This window comes from Panthera uncia (genome assembly GCF_023721935.1).
Source record: "Panthera uncia isolate 11264 chromosome E2 unlocalized genomic scaffold, Puncia_PCG_1.0 HiC_scaffold_19, whole genome shotgun sequence".
NCBI lineage: Eukaryota > Metazoa > Chordata > Mammalia > Carnivora > Felidae > Panthera > Panthera uncia.
In genome coordinates this window covers 21,052,185-21,073,710 of record NW_026057588.1, presented here as the reverse complement: position 1 = coordinate 21,073,710, position 21,526 = coordinate 21,052,185, and the positions used below count along the sequence as shown (strand labels likewise).

The 21,526-nt window shown below is 49.2% G+C and overlaps 1 protein-coding gene across 1 annotated transcript in view; it reads left to right on the top strand.

The window, feature by feature from the left end:
- URI1 (URI1 prefoldin like chaperone) overlaps positions 1 to 10,389 on the top strand; it is a 79,396-nt gene extending 69,007 nt beyond the window's left edge. The window contains exons 10-11 of the mRNA XM_049621810.1: positions 9,983 to 10,119; positions 10,223 to 10,389. Coding sequence (XP_049477767.1) covers positions 9,983 to 10,102 — 120 coding nt within the window. The 3' untranslated portion in view covers positions 10,103 to 10,119; positions 10,223 to 10,389. The remainder of the gene's footprint in view (positions 1 to 9,982; positions 10,120 to 10,222) is intronic.
- The last annotated feature ends 11,137 nt before the right edge of the window (positions 10,390 to 21,526 follow it).

Here is a 21,526-nt window from a genome sequence, read left to right as displayed (position 1 = left end):
TATAGTGAAAACAAAATGTTTGAAATTCTAAGATATAAAGCAATATATAGGCTAGATTTGTCTGTGGTCACACAGGCTAAAAGAGTAAGTTTAATTTTCTACAAGGAATAGCACTCAGACCTTCTTCAGAACAGTGAAGTTTGTAAGTACTTGAAATGTAAATGTGTTTAAAAATGTGGGGCCTCGTTTGATCTCTGTGGGCTTTTTGCAGGACCCCGCTCTGTTCTGCATCCTGGTGTCTCATACTAAGACTTGTGTGTGTCTTGTGCATGGTTGTTGCATGTTCCCAGTTTGATCTCCAGGCGTCCTTTAGTAAGAGTAACTGTCAGAGGTCATGCCAATGTTGGAGCTGCAAAATGTCTGAATTAGGGAACTTTTTTGGAAGTTTGCTGATTTCTGAAAAGCAAGGAGATAAGTCCTCAGGAACCATACCTAGAATGGATTAAAGGGAAGAAAACAAAAATAAATCTGTTGATTTTGAAACCGTAAGATATCTTTGGAAAATTACTTTTTATGTTACAATGTAATTAAGCTAATTAGGGCGTGGGTTGGGAAATTCCATGATGCTTAGTATCAGAGGCACTAGGGAGCATTCCCTCATGACAGGGAATCTGTCAGCAACATTGAAGCCTTGGAGGGTTCCGAGGACGGAGCGTGTACTGCACCGTGGATGAGCTGAGTGTTTCTCTATTAGCACTTCACACACCCTCCATCTTGGTGATAGTTCACCAAGCTTCAGCAACCTCTGGAGTTCTTTGTCCTTTTTCTTCTGAATTCTTGACTTTGAAATGCACTGACCAGACAGAAGTAGGGAGCCACAGAGCCCGGGAGCATGGCGGCTACAGGCTAGAGCTGGTTGGCTTTCAGTGGAAATATCCATCTTTGTGGATCAGACTGGGGCCGAGGAAGCTATTGGTCAGTTGATGCCTTCTCAGTACCCAGTGCTTGACTCATTACCATGCCAGCATTTTCTTGCTTTGGAAATTGAAAATGGCAGATTTCTGTGTCCTAATAGTGGTGAATGCAGCTGTTTTTGTTGTTCATTTTAGGAAAGTAACGACTTCTGCGAAAAGATGAACCAGGGTTAAAAGAAATCAGATGTGTGTATTTGGTATGCAATATTTTTGTATTACAAATAGCTACATTCTAACCCACATTAACCCCATGATATGTGAATTTTGCCAACTCCTGCTGTGTCTTTTAAATCAAATCCAGTAAATCACTATGAATGTTCTAATTTCTAAACAAACTAGTCTTCCAGTAGAGGTGCTTTAACACTGTACTGCAAATTAGACAACCTAAGATAAATGGACCATCTTTGTTAATTATGTAGTTTAATTGATCAAAACTACCAGATAGGATTTTATTTATAGCAGTTTTGCTTAGTATCAAATTCTATCGTATTAAATAGCGTTGAGTCATATATGCGGGGTCATTAAGATATACGCTTTTATTTAGCTTCTGTTAACCTTATTAAGTACCTTTTTTTTGGTCTAGTTCATGTCACAATATGAAATTGCTTTTAATTGAGATGACCAGCTTCCATTAGATTGTTCAACCCCCATTGTATACACGAACACAAAGCACTTTTCATTTTTGCTCTATTGATCGAGCAGCAATTTGCTTGAACTATATTCAGAAACTGGTGGAGGAAGATGGGAGGAAGGTTCTTTCTAGCGGTGGTTTGCTCTGTGGCAAACCCCACTGTTCGCATGTGAGTAATTTTGCAGCCAGTAGGTAGCAGTGGTGAGCAGAGGCACCGACAGAAAGCTGCCAGTCAGCGGTTATAAATTATTATTCATTTCTGTTATAGGTGGGGTGTGCAGTCAGTTACAGTAATAATTACCAGGACTAGAGGGTTTCCTAGGCAACCAATTTCCCCCCTCATTCATGCTGTTGCTGAGAGAGTGCCCGTAAAGCATGACATTGCTGTATTCGGAGGTTTGTTGGCCCCCTGCTGCTGCAGGTTTGAGGTTAGTTACAGCATCATAAGGTGCTCTCAAGCATAGAGAGCATAGAGAGCTCAGGCTGGGCTGGAAAGCACACCGGCGAGGGGGCCTTCTCCACCGTTTCACTTTTAAAGACGGGGTTCTAGAAAGGCAGATTCCACATTCTGCTTGATAACATTGCTAGGATCTCTGTAAGTTGTAGAACATTTTATTCTCTATTTTGGAAATAGTGGGTCATTTCCATTTTAAGTTTTATTATTTAATAAAAATGTGCAGAGACAGACCTAAAACCAGACCTCTGCTTAGGACTTGAGTCAAATAAATCAATGGGAGGCTGTCATAGCTAATCATGGGTGTGTTTGTTGTTTCTTCAGTGTTATGAAGATGGTTCATAAAGAAGAAGGTAACACATTCTTCCTGCAGGAGCAGGATTAGTTCTTTATGTGGTAGGAAAATATTAGAAGCCACATCTCTTATCAGGGATCTATGCATGAATCATATCCTACATTTTGGGGCTCTCCAAAATCCTTCATTTTAATGAACTTACATCAAGTGCTTTGCAGGTGATAAAATGTAGTATTTGTTTGTGTCTGCTCTGAAAAAGGATAAGGGGGTTCCTGTCTCAGTCTTACACTGAGATGTGAAGTGTTTATCCATTTACAAGGCAGAAGTCACAAACCCAGACATGATACATCCAGATCTCATTCCCTGCTAGATGATTACAAAAGTGTTCGGGACCCTGCATCAGACCTGTGTATTTATTACCGTGCATCCTAGGTGAGATGTAAACTGTCTTCTACTCAGTGTGCGTGGTGGAGGGTGTGTGGTTTGGCGGGGGGGAGGAAGAGGGGACACCAGAGGTGCTTGTGACTGATTATTTCGTTGTATGTGGACCTTGACCAGGCTTCTGTGTTTCTGGAGCCTCTTATACTTTGTGCAGTCTCCTTCTTTCTGAGAAAGAGAACGTGAAGGAACATTCTCAGGCCCCATTACGGCCTTCCCCTGCTATCATCCATGATTCCGCCTCTGGTAACTGGCATGGCACGTCCTGCTTCCCCTTCGAGAAATCTAAACACCGCCTGCCCTGCCGTGTGGGATAGCGAAGCTCCAGTCAGGTATGGGAGCAGTGAGCGCGGGCAGGGGCTGGCTCAGTCCTGCAAGACGTCGGAGCAAAAAGCCCTATGCCCTTAGCCTTCCCTGTGTCTGGGGAAAACTGCCTTCCACTGACCCAGCTCTGCCCTGCTGCTCCAGGATATGGGCCCTACGGCTCAATGGCACGGGACCATGAGAGCATGCGGGTCATCAGTTGCCTGAATTGTCCACTTCCCGCAAAAGGAAATCCTGAGGTCCAGTTTCTTGAGAGCACTTCAAATGTACTACACATAAGTTTCCAGTCACCCTGTTGGATGTAGGCTTATGGGGCGATTCATAAAAACATAATATGTAGACTATGGTTTTGATCTTACAGATATTGTAAAATGTAATTGGCCATACAAATCTATCAGGATGGGTTCATCTGAAGTTTAGGTTTACTTTAAATAGTTTAATCTTCTTGAAAGTATTTATAGGCCAAAACTATGAGGCTAGCACCTGCTAGCCCAAACAGTTTTATCAAGGAATCCCAGTTTTCCTCTGAGTAGTTTAACAGCCAAAAGGAAGGGAGTGAATTTCCTGAAATGTAGTGATCTGATATACTTCAGGCGAGGACTTCTGCCCAATTTAGCAAAGGAAATCATTCTTTATTTCATATTGCATATTCTGTAGTGTAAATTATCTAAACTCAAGTGCTTCGCTAATGTTATAGATTAGATAATGAACTGATAACATGCTACACAGTAAATTAAAGACATGCGCTGAAGTCATTATTTACTTAGACACAACTACCCTTGCAGTAAGAAGTCAGCAAAAGGGGGTGATCTCCGAGTCTGTTCTGAACTCTAGATTTAAAATCACGCCTTTTTGAAAATTACGTCTTCTGCATCTCTGGATTCTGGAGAAAGAAGGAATGCCTTAATCTTTAGAAAGAGGCCAGTCTCGTGTTTATAATAATGATAAAATAGAAGAAATCAGCACCTCCTTGATTATAAGCTTGTTATTCTGGGTTTTGTTTTTGTTTTTTGTTTGTTTTGTTTTTAATAATTGAATTGCTTCAGGAAACATTGTTAAAATCTTAAGGTTAAATCATTCTTTTTTTTCTTTTCTTTTTTTTTTTTTTGTCTAAAGATTACTCTGCACCCTAGACAAAGGAAATATTTAAACTGTTAAATTTGAACAAAGATACAGTCTGCATATGACTTCTCTGAAGCCCTATAAAAATTCTTTAAAATTGCCTATTCACTCAAATTTACTGAGTGTAGCAAAAATGTCAAAGGCATAAAGTCAGAGAAGATTGAATAAAATAATGCAGAAAGACAGATTAGTCATGCACAGACCCACACAGCCTTTCAGAGCACACAATACCACTTTTTATTACCGCTCTATCTTTACAAAGACTACGTTCAATACATAGGAGATGATACATGGTCAGCCGTGTCATCTGCCTTTGATTCCAGGACTCATTTATCTGGGCCCTTTTCACAGTGACATTGATGAGAGATCTCAGTGTTTTCAGAGCATTGTTTTATTTATCATATATAATGGCTGGCTAAAAAAAAAAAACGGGAATTATGTCACCAATCACACATAAAAGAGTTGCATAGAGGATTCTGTGACAAAGTTTGGTAAAACAGAACAAGGAGGCTCACGTAACTGTTCTTTCCTCTGCCTTCTCCCCGACACTGGGATCCCCCAAAATTCTGTGTGCTGATAAATGTTAAAAATAGTAAGAAAATGTTTTGTTGAGCCAAAGATAGGATACCCCAGTCTTTGTAAAACTCTTTGGCAATCGCATTTTTGTTTAAATTTAGAACATTTTAATTACTTTAGAGTTGCTGACCAGTATTTATGCATTTGCAAAGGGAAAGGAGACTATTTGTCAGTCACAGTTTTGTATCTTGCAAATTTAATAAAGAGCAGCCCTTAAGATAGAATTTCTTAGGCTGCCACAATTGACAAAAGCCAGCTAATGCTGAAATGTCAACAGCAGACCTCATCAGCAGGCCGCACTGCTGTGCAATCAAGAGAGTGCTATAGCTCCATATAAACAAGTGTGTGTAATGTGTACGTGTGGGGGGTGAGGAGGGAGCCCGGGGTCCCAGCACTGAGGGGACGAAGGCCACAAGCTTGCAGTGCGAGCATGTCAAGAATTCCTCAAGAAAAAAGGTTCCCTCTACGGCTTCTAAATTTTAAAGAATCAGTATTGTGTAAACTACTCAGAGAAAGTCCCAGGAACAAGGGACTGAGGTGGTGACTGACAGCTGCCTTAGAAAAGGTTATCTGGCTTATGTTCTTTGGGGGGAACTTCATTTCCATGCCCATGGGGGAATGTCTTTATCTTTCTGTGGCTTTCGTGGTGTCAGAGAGAATGCTAGAGAACTGTTTAGGAGACTTTCACTTTTTGGAACCGTGGACCAGCCCCTTAGCTGAACGTAAAAGGCTTTTTCTTTAGAACTCTGGTCGTACCTGCCGTGATGTGAAGGGTAGGGTCAGGGGGCGGGGGAAGGGGGGGAGCGCCCAATATCACCTCCCAGCTGTGCCCCTCCCTAGTTGGTGGAACCTTGGGGCAAGTTGTCATACTTCTGAGCCATTTCCTCATTTCAAAAATCAGGATTGCACACGTGGAAGGCTGTGTGGCTGCGTGTGCAGGAGACTGTGTGTAGTGTTTACATGGAAGATGGGGAGTGTCAACTTTTTCTGGGCGGGGCAGGCACGACTTTCCTTTGCCCTTTGAAGACTTGCTTTGGCCCTGTTTCCTTGATCCAGTGACCTTGCCCTCTCCCTCCTTGTGGACTGGCGGCCAGGGATCCACAGGGCCTTCAAGTGATGAAGGCTCAGAGGCTCAGAGCAGGAAAAGCTTTCCCGAGGCCCTAGTGTTCAGTCTGAACACCTTCCCTTAGCCCTTGAGGTTGGACAGGAGCGGATACTACAGGTTGCCTGGTTAGAATGCAGGATTCCATAGAAGGAGAGGCTCAGCATTTCTACCTGTGCACCTTTGCTGGACCACAGCCCCACACATACCCCCTTCTTCCAGGTTGGTCTAAACTCCTCCTGCTGCTCACTGATCACCTGAGAAAGACTGGAGCCGGGCAGTTCCCTCCCCTGCCCGCCTGGGACCCAGGGACACCCCACGTGGGGGACACCTGCCATCTTCAGCTCCATCAGGTCCTGGGAAGGACAAAGAGGCACACCTAGGGGAAGCAAGAGAGATTTTGGAGGGAGCTGTGGGCCATCCATCTTTTTAAACCAGAACATGCATTTGGCGTTGACCATCTCCTTCCGGTCGCTGGGCAGAACCTGAGTGCCCTGAAGTTCTTCCCTTCCCCTGTCAAGGCTCCCACAGGCCAAAGTCTGAACATTTTGTGAGAGGTTAGCACCTGCTTGTGTGGCTTCCTTGACCTGAAGAGGATGCTGCTTCTCCAGACTTGGGTCCCTGATTGTTTAGTCAAAGTCTTTCTGGAGCTCCCATATGTGATGGATACTGGGGACAGAATAGTAAACAAGATGGGTCTGGGCACCACCTTCATGGAACTTTGAGTCTAGTGAGAAAGACAAGCACATCAATGTAAAATGGGCCTGGAGAGTAACTGGGTGGAGCCGGAGGCCAGGAAAGGCCACGGGAGTGGGCGGCAGCTTCAAGATCTGAAGGATGAGCAGGAGGGAGCCATGGGGTGGAGCTGGGAGGAAGGGGCAGCCAGTGCCAAGGCCCCGAGGCAGGCATATGTTGTTGGGGTCTAGGGTGCAGGACGGAGAGAAGGCACAGGTGTGTTTGGAGAGTCACCTGGGCCTTGCCTGGTGTTTTTTTGGGGCAGGGGGAAAGTTCTGAGGGTTCTGAACAAGGACAGTGACTGGATCTGACTCACATTTAAAGAAAATCCCTGGATCCATTCCCTTCAGAAGTGATTGTGGGAAGCTGGGTGTGGGAGCAGGGAGACCAGGAGAAGGTGGTCACAATCACTCAGGTGGTGTGGACGTTGCAACAGTGGAGATGGAGGGAACAAATTTAATATATATTTTGTGGTCAGAATTGGGGGACTCGCCTGTGGGGAGGGTGCCAGAGCACTTTGTCCTCACGGCTGGCTTGGGCGCAGGATAAGGATGGCCATAAAGTGAAGGAGAAGCAGGAGCCAGGGGAGAAGTGCGGTGCTCGGTGACACCCGAGGTCCTGGGAAACAACAGGCCACGTGAGGCACTCAGGAAATGCACCCCACTGTGGAGCACCCATCAGGGCACCCACAGCTCTTGCCCTGCTCTGACCTCTCCTCCTTGGACCTCCCTCATGTGTTGTGACCAGCCGGGACTTCCATTCACGCGCTGCTCATGTGCTGGCACTGCTCTACAAAGGCACAGAGGGATGCCGACCAGAAACAAAGCTGCAGCTCTTCACGTGTGTTCACGAGAGGGGCGGTAACCCATGGCGGCCCGAGGGAGGACGCAGGACGGGGAAACTCCAGAGGTGGGCCTCCAGCAGGACTTGGTCCAGAGGGAGAGCAGGCCCGAGGGGTGCTGGAGCAGGGGCAAAGTGCACCTGCTCCACAGGGGTGAGACCAGTGGACCCAGGAGTCTGAGGATGAGTGGCTGAAAAGGCTCCTGAAAATAACAGGCATCCACCCTGCTGTGGCCAAAGAGGTGGAACTCCTGCTCAAGGGGGTCCAACCAGTTCTAGAACCATGGGCCGTGCCTGCTAATCCAGTCTCTTCACTATGTCTCTCACAGACAAGTTAATCAGAAATGTGAAGATTAGATCCCAGCCTGGGCGGCTCAGTCAGTTAAGTTTCTAACTCTTGGTTTGGGCTCAGGTCATGATCTCATGGTTCGTGAGTTCAAGCCCCATTGTCGGGCTCTGCACTTGACAGTGTGGAGGCTGCTTGGGATTCTTTCTCTCCCTCTCTCTCTGCCCCTCCCCTACTCATGCTCCCCCCCGCCCTGCCAAATAAATAAAAATAAAAAGATTATGTCTCCAGACTATTAGTTGTAACATTACATATAAAAGTATAATATGGGGAAAATCCAAGTGTCTGACAATCAGGAAGACTGGTTAAGAATGAATTATAAAAATATGATATGTCGCTTTTAAAATGGTTTTTAGAGACTTTTAAAAGAGCAGTGGCTAATGCTCATGATGTACACCAATGTTATATGAAAGCCCTATTTTGTAAAAAGGACCTAACTGCAAATATAAGTTATTATATTAGTCAACATTCTCCAGAGAAATAGAACCCCCCCACACACACACACACACACTCACTCACTCACTCATACATGGAGTGTAATAGCTGTAGAGAATGAGAGAGTTTTATTTTAAGGAAATGGCTCATGCAGTTGTTGGGGTTGGCAAGCCCAAAATCTGGAGACCCAGGGAAGAGTTGTTTTTTAAAAACATCTGTTTTTTAAAAAATTTTTTAACTTTTTAAAAAATGTTTGTTTACTTTTGAGATAGAGGCAGAGCGCAAGCGGGGGAGGGGCTGAGAGAAAGGGAGACAGAATTTTTAGCACGCTCCAGGCTCTGAGCTGTCAGCACAGAGCCTGATGCGGGGCTCGAACCCACGGGCCATGAGATCATGATCTAAGCCACAGTTGGACGCTTAACCAACTGAGCCATCCAGGTGCCCTGATGTTGCATCTTGAATATGAGGGATTCCCTTCTCCTTGGGGGACCTCAGTATTTTCTCTTAAGGCCTTCAACTGATTGGATGAGGTCCACCCACATTACAGAGGGTAATCTGCTTTTCTCAAAACCTACTGATTTAAATGTTAATCACTTCTAAAAAAATACCTTCAAAACAACATCAACAACTGGGTACTGTGGCCTAGCGAGGTGATACATGAAATTAACTTACAGTAATGACAAAAAACACCAGAAGGAAGAACGTCAATGTCAGAGGGATAATGGGGCATTTATTTATACTTTTCTCTCTTTCCCAAGTGTCTATAATAAACATAGCTTTTAAATTTTAATATATAAAATATAAACAATTAAAATGATAAATTAAAGGAGCACCTGCGTGGCTCGGTAGGTTGAGTCTCTGACTCTTGGTTTTGGCTTAGGTCATGATCTCATGGTTTTGTGGGTTTGAGCCCCATGTCAGGCTCCCGGCTGACGGCATGGAGCCTGCTTGGGATTCTCTCTCTCCCTCTCTCTTTCTGCCCCTCCCTCAATCATGCTTTCTCTCTCAAAATAAACAAATAAACTGAAAAAAAATGATAGTGTTCCTTTTGCCTGTATGAGGCAATAGCCCTTTCAGTATCCACACAAGAGGCCTCTCCATGCCCCAGCTGTGACACCATTTCTTTCATTCTCTTACGTTTTAGAATCTTACAATTACAGAATTACCTAAAAAGTTGCCTGTAATCTCACCATGCTATCAGAATTGTAGTTTTTCTGCTGTAGAGCATTTTAGGTTTTTTTTTTCCCCAACAATGAATTATGCACAACATCTCACCTCACTTCTCAAAATTTCTTTAGTATCCCATAGCTTGATGGCACCTTATGATTAAGCCGGTCCCCGATTGTTGGACATTAATGTTATTTCCAATTTTCTGCTATTAGAAAGAATCTGGTCCTGAATAGCTTCAGACACCGCTCGGCACACACATGATTCTTTTCCTTAGGGTGGGTGCCCGGATGGAGAATCGCTAGACCAAAGCATATATATATTTGCACAAGCGGACCTGCATGTGTAGAACGGGTCTGTCACGGTCCTTGGTTCATATGTGCTCATCCTTAGGCCTGTACATAGTATAATTATTGAAGCAGTATTTTAAATGACATGAGCCCACCATCTAAAACGCAAACTAAGAACTTAGCAATAATATATGACTCCCCCATATCCTCACCTCCTTCACCCAAGGTAATGATCTTCTTAATTCTCCATTCATTTCTTTGCTTTCCTACATTATATTCCTAAAATCAAATGTTTTCCTTTCATTGTTTTTAGCTTTCAGAGGGTGTGGTGTTTTGTGACTTAGTTTTTGAAGCTGGTATTCAATTGCTGAGATTCTGCCACGCTGTTGTATCTCAACATGTTGTATCTCACGCATGTCCTGTGTTCCACTGACTGCAAGTACACGCCAGGTATCTACTCTCGGGCTGATGAGTATACGGGCAGTTTCTGGGGTCTGAACAGTGCTGCTACTAACAAACATTCTCACCTGTGTCTCCTTTTGTACACGTGCAGGACTTTTCTCCTGGAGAGATGCACCTACGAGTAGAATTACTATGATTAGTCCATGGTAGGAGACGACTACAAGCTGTTTTCTAAAGCGGTTGCCTCTCCAGCAACGTATAAGAGCATCTGTGGGTCCACATCCTCTCCAACACTTGGCGTTATTAAACTGTTTGTCAGTCAAATAGGTACAACATTGTCTCTCATGATGGTCTCCTTTGCATTTCCCCCATCACCGAAGATGTTGATCTGTCTTTGTTTGCATTGGCTGTCCTAACAAATACCATAGGCAGGGGAGCTTAAAACAGCTTTGGAGGCCAGGAAGTCCAAGATGACAGTGCTGGGGGATCTGGCTCCTGGTGAGGGCCTTTTTCATAGTTTGCAGAAGGCTGGCTTCTTGTTGCATGTATCCTCGCGTGGTGGAGACAGGTCATCTCTCCCTCATTTCTTATTATCAGGGCACTAATCCCATCCATGAAGTCTCCACCCTCATGACCTAATCACCTCCCAAAGGCCCACCTCCAAATACCATCACACAGGGCCTTAGGTTTCAACATACAAATTTTGGAGGAACACATTCATTCTACAGCATCTTCTCTTAATATAAACATATTGGCCCCATTTATTTACTGTGAAATGCCTCTTTCTGTCTCTTGCCGATTTTCCATTGGGTTCCTTATGCTCTTGTTGATAATGTAGTTCAATACCTTTGTGGCACTAATTTTTTGTCAGTTATGTCTTTTTACTTTCAAAGTTATTTTTTGATAAGTATAAAATTCTTAGGACACCTGGGTGGCTCAGTTGGTGGAGTGTCTGACTTTGGCTCAGGTCATGATCTCACAGTTTGTGGGTCTGCATCGGGCTCACTGCTGTCAGCACGGAGCCTGCTTGGGATCCTCTCTTTCTCTCTCTCTGCCCCTCCCCCCACCAAAAAGAAAAATAAACATTAAAAAAAATAAAGTTCTTAATTTTAATATGGTCAAATGTGTTTATCTTTTTCTTTATAGTCACAGATGTTTGTTAAAGGAAATTTATTCCTACCCCAAGTTATAAATGATATTTAGGTGTATTTTCTACTAAGAAGTTTAAAGTTCTGTTTTTAACATTTAAGTCTTTAATCCATTTGGACTTGGTTTTCCAACATGGTGTGAGGAGAAGGTACAATTTCTTCTTTTTCCAGATGGCTAATCATTTTTTTCACAATTTTACCTATTTAACAGTTCCTTTTGTCCTCAGCTGTTTTGACATGATTTTTTTCATGTACTAAATATCACATCCCTAAGTGTGAGGTTCTGTTTCTGGACTCTCCATCTCTCAGGTGGGTTTGTTTCTCCTGTCACAAATACCATACTGCCTGAATTACTATAGCTTCACACTAGGTGCCAACATAAGGTGGGGCAAGTCCTTCCTCTCTACTCTTCATCTGCAAAGGTATCTTGGCTATTTTTGACTTCTTATTCTTCCATATCATTTAACAAGTTTCCTTTACAATCCCCTGGCTTCACTCTAGGGCAGCCCTCCGGGGACCTGCCCTGGCCCAAGTCCCTGCAATGTCACCCTTTCACACATTCTCACCCTTGTGACAGGTTTGCTCACATACTCCAGCAATTGGGGGCTCTTGCCTGGTGACACCGTGCAGTGTTTTAAGCTCCCCTTGAGCCTCCGGGTAGCCCTCCCCATGGTGCCGGGGGTGGGTACTACCTGTGTTATATTGTCTTGTGATGCCTTAAAACACTGTGGGCTAGTCTTTCCAGTGTAAAATGGAATAATATTGAATCAACACATGGGGAGGAGAAGTGATGTCTAAGCAATGTTACACTTTCGTATCCATGAGTATGGTATATTTCTCTAGGTGAGACTTTCTTTAAGAGCTCACAGTCAAGTCCTGTAAATTTTCCTGTAGATGTTATAAACGTATTTTGTTAGATGTCTTCCTAGGCACTTGATATTCTTCATCCATGGGTCTTTTTGCCGTGTAGCCCTCCAACATGGTTCTGCTTATTTCCTTTTCCCTTAGCAGAGTATGAGAAAGAAGCCGCTGGGAGCTTGCCTGAGGGGATTTTTCGGAACAGAATGTCTGGCCCATTTGCTGCTACTTGAGTGAGCTAGTGAGGGAGCCCTGTTCTGGGTCCATTTAGGAGGACAGCATCTGCTCTTTGGGGAGTCGTGGGTACCCTGGTGATCTAGAGAGGAACTGGTTAGGTAGGGGAGAAGCTCCCAGCCAGGAGATGCCCCATGGGAGGAAGAAAGGAACGGTTCCTGAGATCCAGGCTTGCTTGGGTCCTGGCTCTGCAGTCTACTGGCAGCCTTCCTTGTGAGGAAAAAAAGGAAAAAAAAAAGGTTTACCTCTTTGCTCTGTATCAGCAAAGGTGTTCAAAGGTGACGTTCACTGGAGGAAAGGCCTGCATGGAGTTCGGAGCTAGATGAGTGATTTTCTTTTTATCTGCTTACCGGCTGAGAAGGGTGAGCTGCTACATTGTCAGAGTGTCTGTGACCAACATGCAACCATGGGGGCAAAGCTGGGCTACAGATCATCATGGAACAGATGTTTCCACCCCCTGCAGCTGTGGTTTCGTGGGCTTCAAAGTGGCACGATTCATCCAGGGAGCACGAGTTAAGGAGATGTTGAGCAGCGCCACTCCTGGGGCTTTGAGCAGTTGTGGACGTGTTCCCTTTAGGACAGAATGCCGATGAGGAGAGTGGTCACTGGGGGATCCCCCGGGTTCACTCTAGGTCAGGCCCCGGGGCCCTGCCCCAGCCCAAGTCCCTGTGATGTCCCCCTTTCACACATTCTCACCCTGTGACGGGTTTGCGCACATAGTCCAGCAATTGGGGACTCTTGCCTGATGACACTGTGCAGTGTTTTAAGCTCCCCAAGGGCCCCAGGGCAGCCCTCCCATGGTGCTGGGGGTGGGCACTGCCTGTGTTAGCAGTGTCTTGTGATGCCTTAAGGCACTGTGGGCCAGTCTTTCCAGAATTCCTTGGGGATTCCCTGGATGCCCTTCTCTGAAGCAGGGGTCTTTAGACAGTACCTAGGACCGTGTGGCAGAAACTTCCCCTCCAGGAGCCAAAAAAGGCTTCATCCTCATCCGACTCGTGTCCACCCGAAAGGAGCCTGCGCGGGGCCGATAAGTCATAATCCAGAGAGGTGATGACAGTCGTCTCCATGTCCATTGATTAATGAAAACAGGGCTAGTTGGACACAGAGTAGATGGTTATAAATGGTGCTGTCAGAGAAAAATAATTATTGTATTAATAAGGAAACGGTTCAAAACCAGGCTCTGGAAAAGAGAACTAGCAACTTAGCATCTCCGTGGGCTGGTGAGGCAGACCTGATGGGATGCAGGGGCACTTCAGCCACCCCCTTGCTCTCCAGACCCCAGCCTCCCCCCGGTGTCTGAGTGTGTGTGTGGGGTGTGTGTGTGTGTGTGTGTGGACGCAGTCGGCCTGACCTGGCTCTCGCGGGATGCCGAGATCCGCTGGGGTGGTTTGCAGGCATCCGGGACCACTTCCAGCAGGAACGGGGAAAAACGAGCATATCTTATTGTACCTGAAACACTCTATGATATGTACTAAATATTATGACTACTCGGGACCTTGCAATAATTGATTCACCCACACAGCCATTTAGTCTGCGAGCTGTTCGTTTTACAAATTCTACAATCTTTTAGAAATTCTTTCAGTGCGGAAGATTGCTGCCTGGCCTCAGATTCATTATGGTGATTGAATCCTTTTCAATAGAGAACGGTTTAAAGAGAGCACATGCCCGTGTGTCTCACTCAGAGTGAAGGCACATAGGTTAAAAGCTTGTCTGGGTGGCATAATTCACTGCCGCTATGCCAAACAATCACGTCTTATTGTGACCTTCATAAGATACAAAAAGGCAACAGGATGGAGCTCGGCTTTTTTTAAACCCACTCACAGATTTAGCTTCCCAACATCTGAAGCTTGGAGAATTCCTAATTAAATAACCAATTAATAATGTAGAATAGGAAAAGCTATTTTTTTTCTGAAATGCAAAATCATAATTAATCAGAGTACAAAAAGCTGCCTGTCTTTATATCAGAAAAATATAGACTAGGTATTTAAATATTCCACCACACCTGAACCCTGGCCATCCGTCATTGTTATGACTTAAAACATCTCAGACTAAATTAGGTTTTGTTTGTATAGAGCAGTGAAAGTCAGATGGCTTGAATGACAAAATTAGAACATGTTCAAATCACTGAGACAAAACCGCATAAAGAGAAAGATGTGCAGGGAAAGGGCTGCCAGTATGGAGCAGAAAAATTCCACTGATTTAAAAAAACAAAAAAAAAACACACACAAAAAACGTATTCTTTCCCACTTACCCAACCAATTGGTGTTAAGTATAAATCCCTGGCCCCCAAGCAGACGTTCCAGGGAAAAAAAAATTATCCCTGCCCCCTTGTTAATTGCCCCAAATAGCAAGCCTGGCTCTGGACGAGGCACCGCCTCCCCTCCCCTGCCCTCCCCTCCCCTCCCCTCCCCTCCGATTTCTCTGCCTCTGGCTGGCCCGGGTGCCATTTACCCTCGAAGCACCGGCCCCCCCTCCCCCCCCCCCCCCCCCCCCCGCTCCAGCCGCCCAGCCCGCGGCCGGCTCCCCGCCCACCAATTATTGTCAGTAAGACAGGCAGGAGCCACTAATGATCTAAGGTCCCCCCCCACCCCTCCGCACTCTGCACCTCTGGCACATTTATATTTTAAAAGAAAAGCTTGCTTTTATAGTTTGTGCCACCTCCACAATTGATACTTTGCCCGTGAAATGCCAGAACCAGGGAGTAAATTTCCCAAGGAAGAAATGTATAAAAACGCTTTCAGTGACTGACTAGATCCGCCGACGGGGGCCACCGCCGGACAGGAAGCAGAGGCTCGCGTCAGGGCTGTTGGCCCAGGGTCGCCCCTGTGTCCCTTCGTCACGTGTTTGAAATGTGCCGAGCGTGTTGCCACCTTGTTTTCGGAACGGGGCACGCATTTTCTTGCCTTGTAGCGTTTGCTCGTGCTGGCTCCTGCTCATGGAGGTGAACGTATGAACCCACCTGATCTTGTCCCTCTTCCTGGCTCAACTGGGCAAAGTGACCTCTCTCGCTCCTGGGCACCTGCGTCCATCACCTTCTCCCTGTGTTCATGGGTGTGAACACTGCCCAGACTCCCACTGGCCCCCAGCTTGTGCTCCTGGGGGGTGGGGTCCCCGGCCCCTGCGGAGGAGGGTGTGGCCCAGGGACGGGTGGGGGGGTGGGGACAAGGCGCCAAGGTCTACCAGTGCCAGTTTCAGAGGGACCCTCGCCTTGGCCCCAGATGCCACTCGGCTCTCTGGCGTTCTGTCCCACCCACCACCACAAATCTCCTTCAATATATCATTTCCTGTTATCGTAGCAATAAATAATTTTTCGTGATAGTTTTGCTGTGAGACTTTGTGTGGCATTTTTTTTATTGACAAAACCACTATGAATCAACATACATGAACACAATAAAAATGTGAGAGCGATCTGCCCTACGGCTGCAGTCTTGTCAATAGGGCAGCGCATTGATCTCTGCTCCTCTTTGGGGTTATTTGTAGAGCTCAGTGAGCAGCGCGGTTTGCAGAACTGTGCTGCTCAGAAGCACCCAGGTCCCCCTCTTGCCAAGCTCCCTGCACCCTTCCCTGCCCACCTGGACCCCGTGGGGGGCGGGGGGCAGAGGTAGCAGAGCCCAGTGGTGGGGGAGGCTGGTGCAGGGCTCACCTCATCAGTCCTCCCTCCTCCCTCCTTCCTTCCTTCCTTCCTTCCTTCCCTCCCTCCTTCCCTCCCTCCTTCCTTCCTTTCTTCCTCCCTTCCTTCCCTCCCTCCTTCCCTCCCTCCTTCCTTCCTTTCTTCCTTCCTTCCCTCCCTCTCCTCTTCCCTCCCTCCCTCTCTCCCTCCCTCCCTCTTCCCTTCCCTCCCTCCCCCTTCCTTCCTTCCTTCTTTCCTTCCTTCCTTCCTTCCTTCCTTCCCTCCCTCCCTCCTTCCTTCTTTCCTTCCTCCCTCCCTTCTCCCTCCTTCCTTCTTTCCCTCCCTCCCTCCCTCTCTTCCTCCCTCTCTCCTTCCCTCCCTCTCTCCTTCCTTCCTTCCTTCTCTCCCTCTCCTCTTCCTTCCTTCCCTCCTTACTTCCTTCCCTCCCTCCTTCCTTCCTTCTTTCCTTCCTTCCTTCCTTCCCTTCCTCCTTCCTTCCTTCCTTCCTCCTCCCTCCTCCCTCCCTCCCTCCTTTCTTCCCTCCCTTCCTCCTTCCTTCCTTCCTTCCTTCCTTCCTTCCCTCCCTCCCTCCCTCCCTCTCCTCTTCCCTCCCTCCCTCTCCCCTTCCCTCCCTCCTTCCTTCCTTCCTTCCTTCCCTCCCTCTCCTCTTTCCTCCCTCCCTCCCTTTCCTCTTCCCTCCCTCCCTCCCTCCTTCCTTCCCTCCCTCCCTCCCTCTCCCCTTCCTTCCCTCCCTCTTTCCTTTCTTCCTTCCTTCCCTTCCTCCCTCCCTCAGTCAGGTGCTGTGTCGTGGGACGCAGAGGAGGGCCAGACTTTGGCCAGCTCACAGGGCTCTCCCCATCTGCTGGGGGCAGTCGTCCAGGATCTGTGGATGGAAGTCCCTCCCAGTGGTGGGAAGCACCAGGGAGGCACTGCCCACTTGCCCCTCATACTCCCTGACTGAATGCCTTAACAGGCCAATCCTGGGCTGTGTTCTGGGAACCACCACGGGCCCCACTTTCCAAGTGTTCATGGTCCAACAGGGTGGACGGCAGAGGCTGCACACATAAATAGTGTGGCGTCTGGGGGATCCCCCCACAAACTCCTTGGAATGGCCAGCAGGGAGTCTGATCTCACCCTGAGCAAAGGCTTCCTTCCTGCAGAAGCATCTGAGCCAGAGGGAAAGGGCAGGGGAATCAGCCAGGCCAGGAGCTGAGAGGCATCCTGGCAGGCGGAGCAGCCTGGGAGGGAGCCCAGCGCATTCGAGGAGCTGAGAGGAGGTCCAAGTGGCCTGGAAGAGGCTGGGGTGAGTGGTGGCGGGGAAGGGCCTACAGCTGTCCCAGAGAGGAGACCCAGGGCTGGGGGTGCCGGGAGCTGTCGTGATGTGATGCTCGGTGCCTGTGCTATCCCCACGCAGCTGCCCCTGCGTTGACCGTGGGCTTGTCACCTCTAGAACCCCTCAGGTCTCACTCATCCACTTTTCCCACCTGGAGCCAGCCCTCATCTCCCAAGTTTCCCAGCAGGACTGGCTCTGCCCCCTCAGGCCTCCACACTCCTTACCTGTGTCTCCGAGTCAGAAGTCTACCCACACTCCCTGGCCCAGCAGGTGGAGAGGACCCGGGCCCTCACCCCCTGACCCCATCACACTGTCCCTGCGCTGGGCTTGCCTCTTTCCCGCCACCCCCATCCAAATCCTGCCCTCCTCTGTGGAGGCCCAACAGAGCCCGCCTCCTCCAGCAAGCCCTCTTGGATTGTGCCCCCGCAGGTGTCACCTGACTCCCGTGCTCTGTCTTGTCCCCTGGCTCACTGGAGCAGGGGGCCTTTGTCAGCCCAGGTTTCTTGGTAAGATCTGGGGCTCCCGGTTGTGAGTTCCAAGCTTGGCTCGGCCTCTCAAGGGGAAGGGATGGGACTGAGTAGTCACAGAGTTGAGGGCTTCGGAGCTGGGCTTGGGAGCTGTGGGGAGGCCTGTGGCCAGCGGCGTGGACCCCTGCCTGCCTAGGCTGCCAGATCCCCTCCCCCTCTCTTCCTCTGTCTCTTTTAGTGACTTCTTGCCAAACCAAAGCATCTGGGGGTCTTGCCCACTCCTCTCCCTGTGTGTAAAGGGAAACAGAGCCACCCAGGCCCGGAGGTCTGAGCGAGGGGCCAGCTGCAGGCCAGGGAGAGCCCAACCCTGTGGTCCCCTCCAGGAAGCCCTGTGCAAATCACCCCGTTGCCCTCCCCAGCCCTCTCCCACACCACCCTGTAATATCTGGTAGGGATCACTGCCTGGCTCAGTGGTTTGCTTGTCTGAGGGCTGTGCCCTTCCAAGCCCACTCAGAGCTCCAGGGAGCAGCGACCAGGGGCCTTCCCTGTGGGGAAGGAGGGGGGGCAGTCTGTCATCTCATCAGAAGAGAGAGGACCAAGTGGCATTTGCACAGCAGGTTGGGTGAGTCAGTTGTGCCCTGCCAGGGAGGGTGGTGTTGGATTGTGGGTGGGCTCAGGTCCCTCCTGCCCGCCCTGTCTGTCTAGCTCAGCAGTGTCTCAGCAGCGCTGAGGCCCTTGCCGGCCCAGGTGCTAGCAGTGCTCACCGAAAGGGGAGGCGCTCTTTCCAGAACATGCCAATCACCCCCCCCCCCACCCCATGCTGAGGGTAGCTGGCCCTTCCCTAGTCGCCGGCACTTTGGTCAGGGTCCCCTGACACCCTGGAGCTGGCCCAGAAAGCAGGGTTTCCCTTTAAGGGTGATTACAGCAGCCTCCGCGGGCTGCCCTGCCCAGCCCCCGCCAGTGTGGCACCTGCCCACGTGGCACCTGCCCAGGGCGCCGGCTGTGCTCCCGCCGTCCTCCTGACGTCAGCCAAGGGGACGGACGCCACCTCCTCCGCCACACGTCGCTCACCAAGTGTAGGCAAAAGGCAGGTGTCCAATTGCTGCGGGTGAGGAAGAGAAATAATTTGGTTTCTAAATCAGGACTCAGCACCCGGGGACAGATCCCTGAAGGGCTGTGGGGCGGCTGCTCCTGCAAATGGGGGGGATGGCCTGGGCCCCCCGGGGAGGACTTTGGGGGCTCCCCTCAGCTCTGGCCCCTGGTGCTGAAAGCCCTGAGAACAAGCCATCTGAAAATTAGGATTCTGTGTCGGCCTGTCAATCCCCAGAAGCACACAGCCTTTCATTAAAATCCGCCTGACATTTCTGTTATGCTCAGAAATCCCGAAGATATGCCAAGCGCCTGCTATTTGCCATCACATCCGCCTGGGAAGCTGCAGGGCCGCCAAGCCCATTGTGCTGAAATGCCCCCCAGGAGGTGGGTGGCCGGCTGCGCAGGGCACTGGCAGGAGCACGGGCCTGGGCTGCTCCAGGGGGGCTGCCTGAGAGAGACGGCTGGGGACAGTGGGCCTCGCTGGGGTCACGCCGTCCGGGGGAAATTGCGGCTCCCCTGCTCACATGCCATGGGGCTCTGAGTACAGGGAAGGTCCTGCAAAACTGGCGAGGGACTGTTGCCTTCTCGGTGGGGGCAGGCCTGCAGGGAGCCCTTCCTTCGAGCCGGGGCCCTGGTGGGCTCCGGGGCGCTGAGGCTGGATGCGCGAGGTGGGTGACGAGGCGGCCTGGTTGGAGGCAGGAGCTGTCGATACTGGGCATTGACCCGGGCGTCTCTGAGGGAGGGCCTGTCATTTGGCCAGTGAGCCAGGAGTAAATGTGCCCGAAAGGTCACAGAGACCACAGAATATGTGATATGAAAATGCAGCCATCCCGAGAAGGCAGGGCAAGCCTTGGGAAGAGAGGGAAGGACCATGCCGTAGAGCTAGGCGATAGGGCTACCTCTTGGCTCTGAAGTCACGTGTCATGGACTGGTGGGGACAGATCACACTCCTGCATGGAAGTGCATGGGTTATCCCCGGATAAGCAGGGGGTAGCAGGAGGTGTGTGGAGGAGCGAGGGCAGTGTATGGGCTGAGGCCAGCCAGACTTCCCGTGGGACGGGTTTGAAGAAGGCCATGGCCATCTGGGAGGGCCCGGATCCCAGAGGGTGGGAGTGACACTGGCTCTGGGATCTATCACAGTTTTAGGAGTCTGGTTGCAAGTGACACAAACCCAACTTTTGGCCTTCACCAAAAAGGGGACTATATTGGTTCATGTAACATGTTGCCTTCAGGCATGGCTGGATCAAGGCTCCTAAACAGTGAAATCAAGGTTCTGCTTCTCCTGAACATTCTTAGCTCCACTTTCCTCTACATTGGCTTCATTCTCACCAGCAGCAGCCTCTATCACCTTAACAACCTGAAGATAATTGTTCCCGTAAAAGTCATGTGGCGCTCTTCCCTAACCCTATCACTGGCCAGGGTGATATGGTGCTCTGATTGATTAATCCTGGCTCATGTAGCCTCCCAACCACAGAGCGTGAGCTACAACCTGAAGAAGAGGAATGAGGTAGGGCTGGGAGCAGGGAGTGGTAGGGGGCTTCCCCAAAGCAGGTCACACATTTGTCATGCCTGAGTTTCCACACTTCTCCAGGAAATCTTACACTTCCTGGGGTCCTTCAGCCTCATGCAACCAATCCCAACGAAGCCATGATTATTGCATACCCTTCTGAGCCAGGTTGAGCCTAGGGAATGTAAATGAAGGAGCAGGTAGAGCCAGCTATTGGGCTCTCCCCCAGGGACACGAGCTAGTGACCCTAAGACAGGGAGAAAGGTAAGAGGAGGTTATGAGCCAGCCATGCTGGCTGACACCTGCAGTGGCCAGGACAGGCTTCCTGAAGGAGGTGAGGGTGGGGGTGCCAGCTAGGTCCTGATAGGTGGACAGAGTTGGGCAGAGAGTCCTATTTTCAATCTTCCAAACATTTTCTCTTGCACAACCAGGAAACTGGTTGGGCTCAGACCTTCACCTGGAGCCCAGGTGCAGCTACGTGGCTGATAGGGAGACTCAGAGAGAAGCTCCCTAGAGCTTGGAGTTAGATGGCAGCCAGCTTTCCCACCAAGAGTCATGGTGGGTGTTTATAAGGATGGCTACCAGCAGAGCCACTGTGCCCCCACAGGGTGTGGGCCCTGCTCTGTACCCACCACCCCACTCTTTGCAGGATGAGCCATGAGATAGCACTTTGCATTGTCTATTTCAGATGGGTAGCAAACAGCAGCTCAGGGACCTCAGGAGCAGGCCTCATGGGCTGGAGCAACCACTCTGAATGTCCTGCAGGACATCCACTTGCTGCCAGGCCTTGGGAAAAGAGAGTCTTCTAAGCGGGGAGGAGCATGGGGCGTTAGTGTCCCCCAGGATGGCAGGATGGCAGTGAATGAGATATAGAAGTGTGTAGGAGGCAACCTGGTTGAGCAGAGAGATCCTGGAGGACAACAGGGGAGGTTAGGCCATGGAATGGCCAGAAATGGAATGCTGGGCAGAGCTATGGACTTCATTCTATTGCTCACAGAGCAAAGGAGTGAAAAGATAAAGCAAAGTCCCAGAAGAGGAGCCTGGATGAGCTTAATGACTTCCTCCCTCCCCATACCCTTCCATGCATCCATCCCTCCATTCCTCCATCCCTCCATCCACCATCCGTCCATCCATCCCTCCACCCACCTACCCACCCACGTGTTCATCCATCATCCATTCATCATTCATCCATCCATCCATCCACCA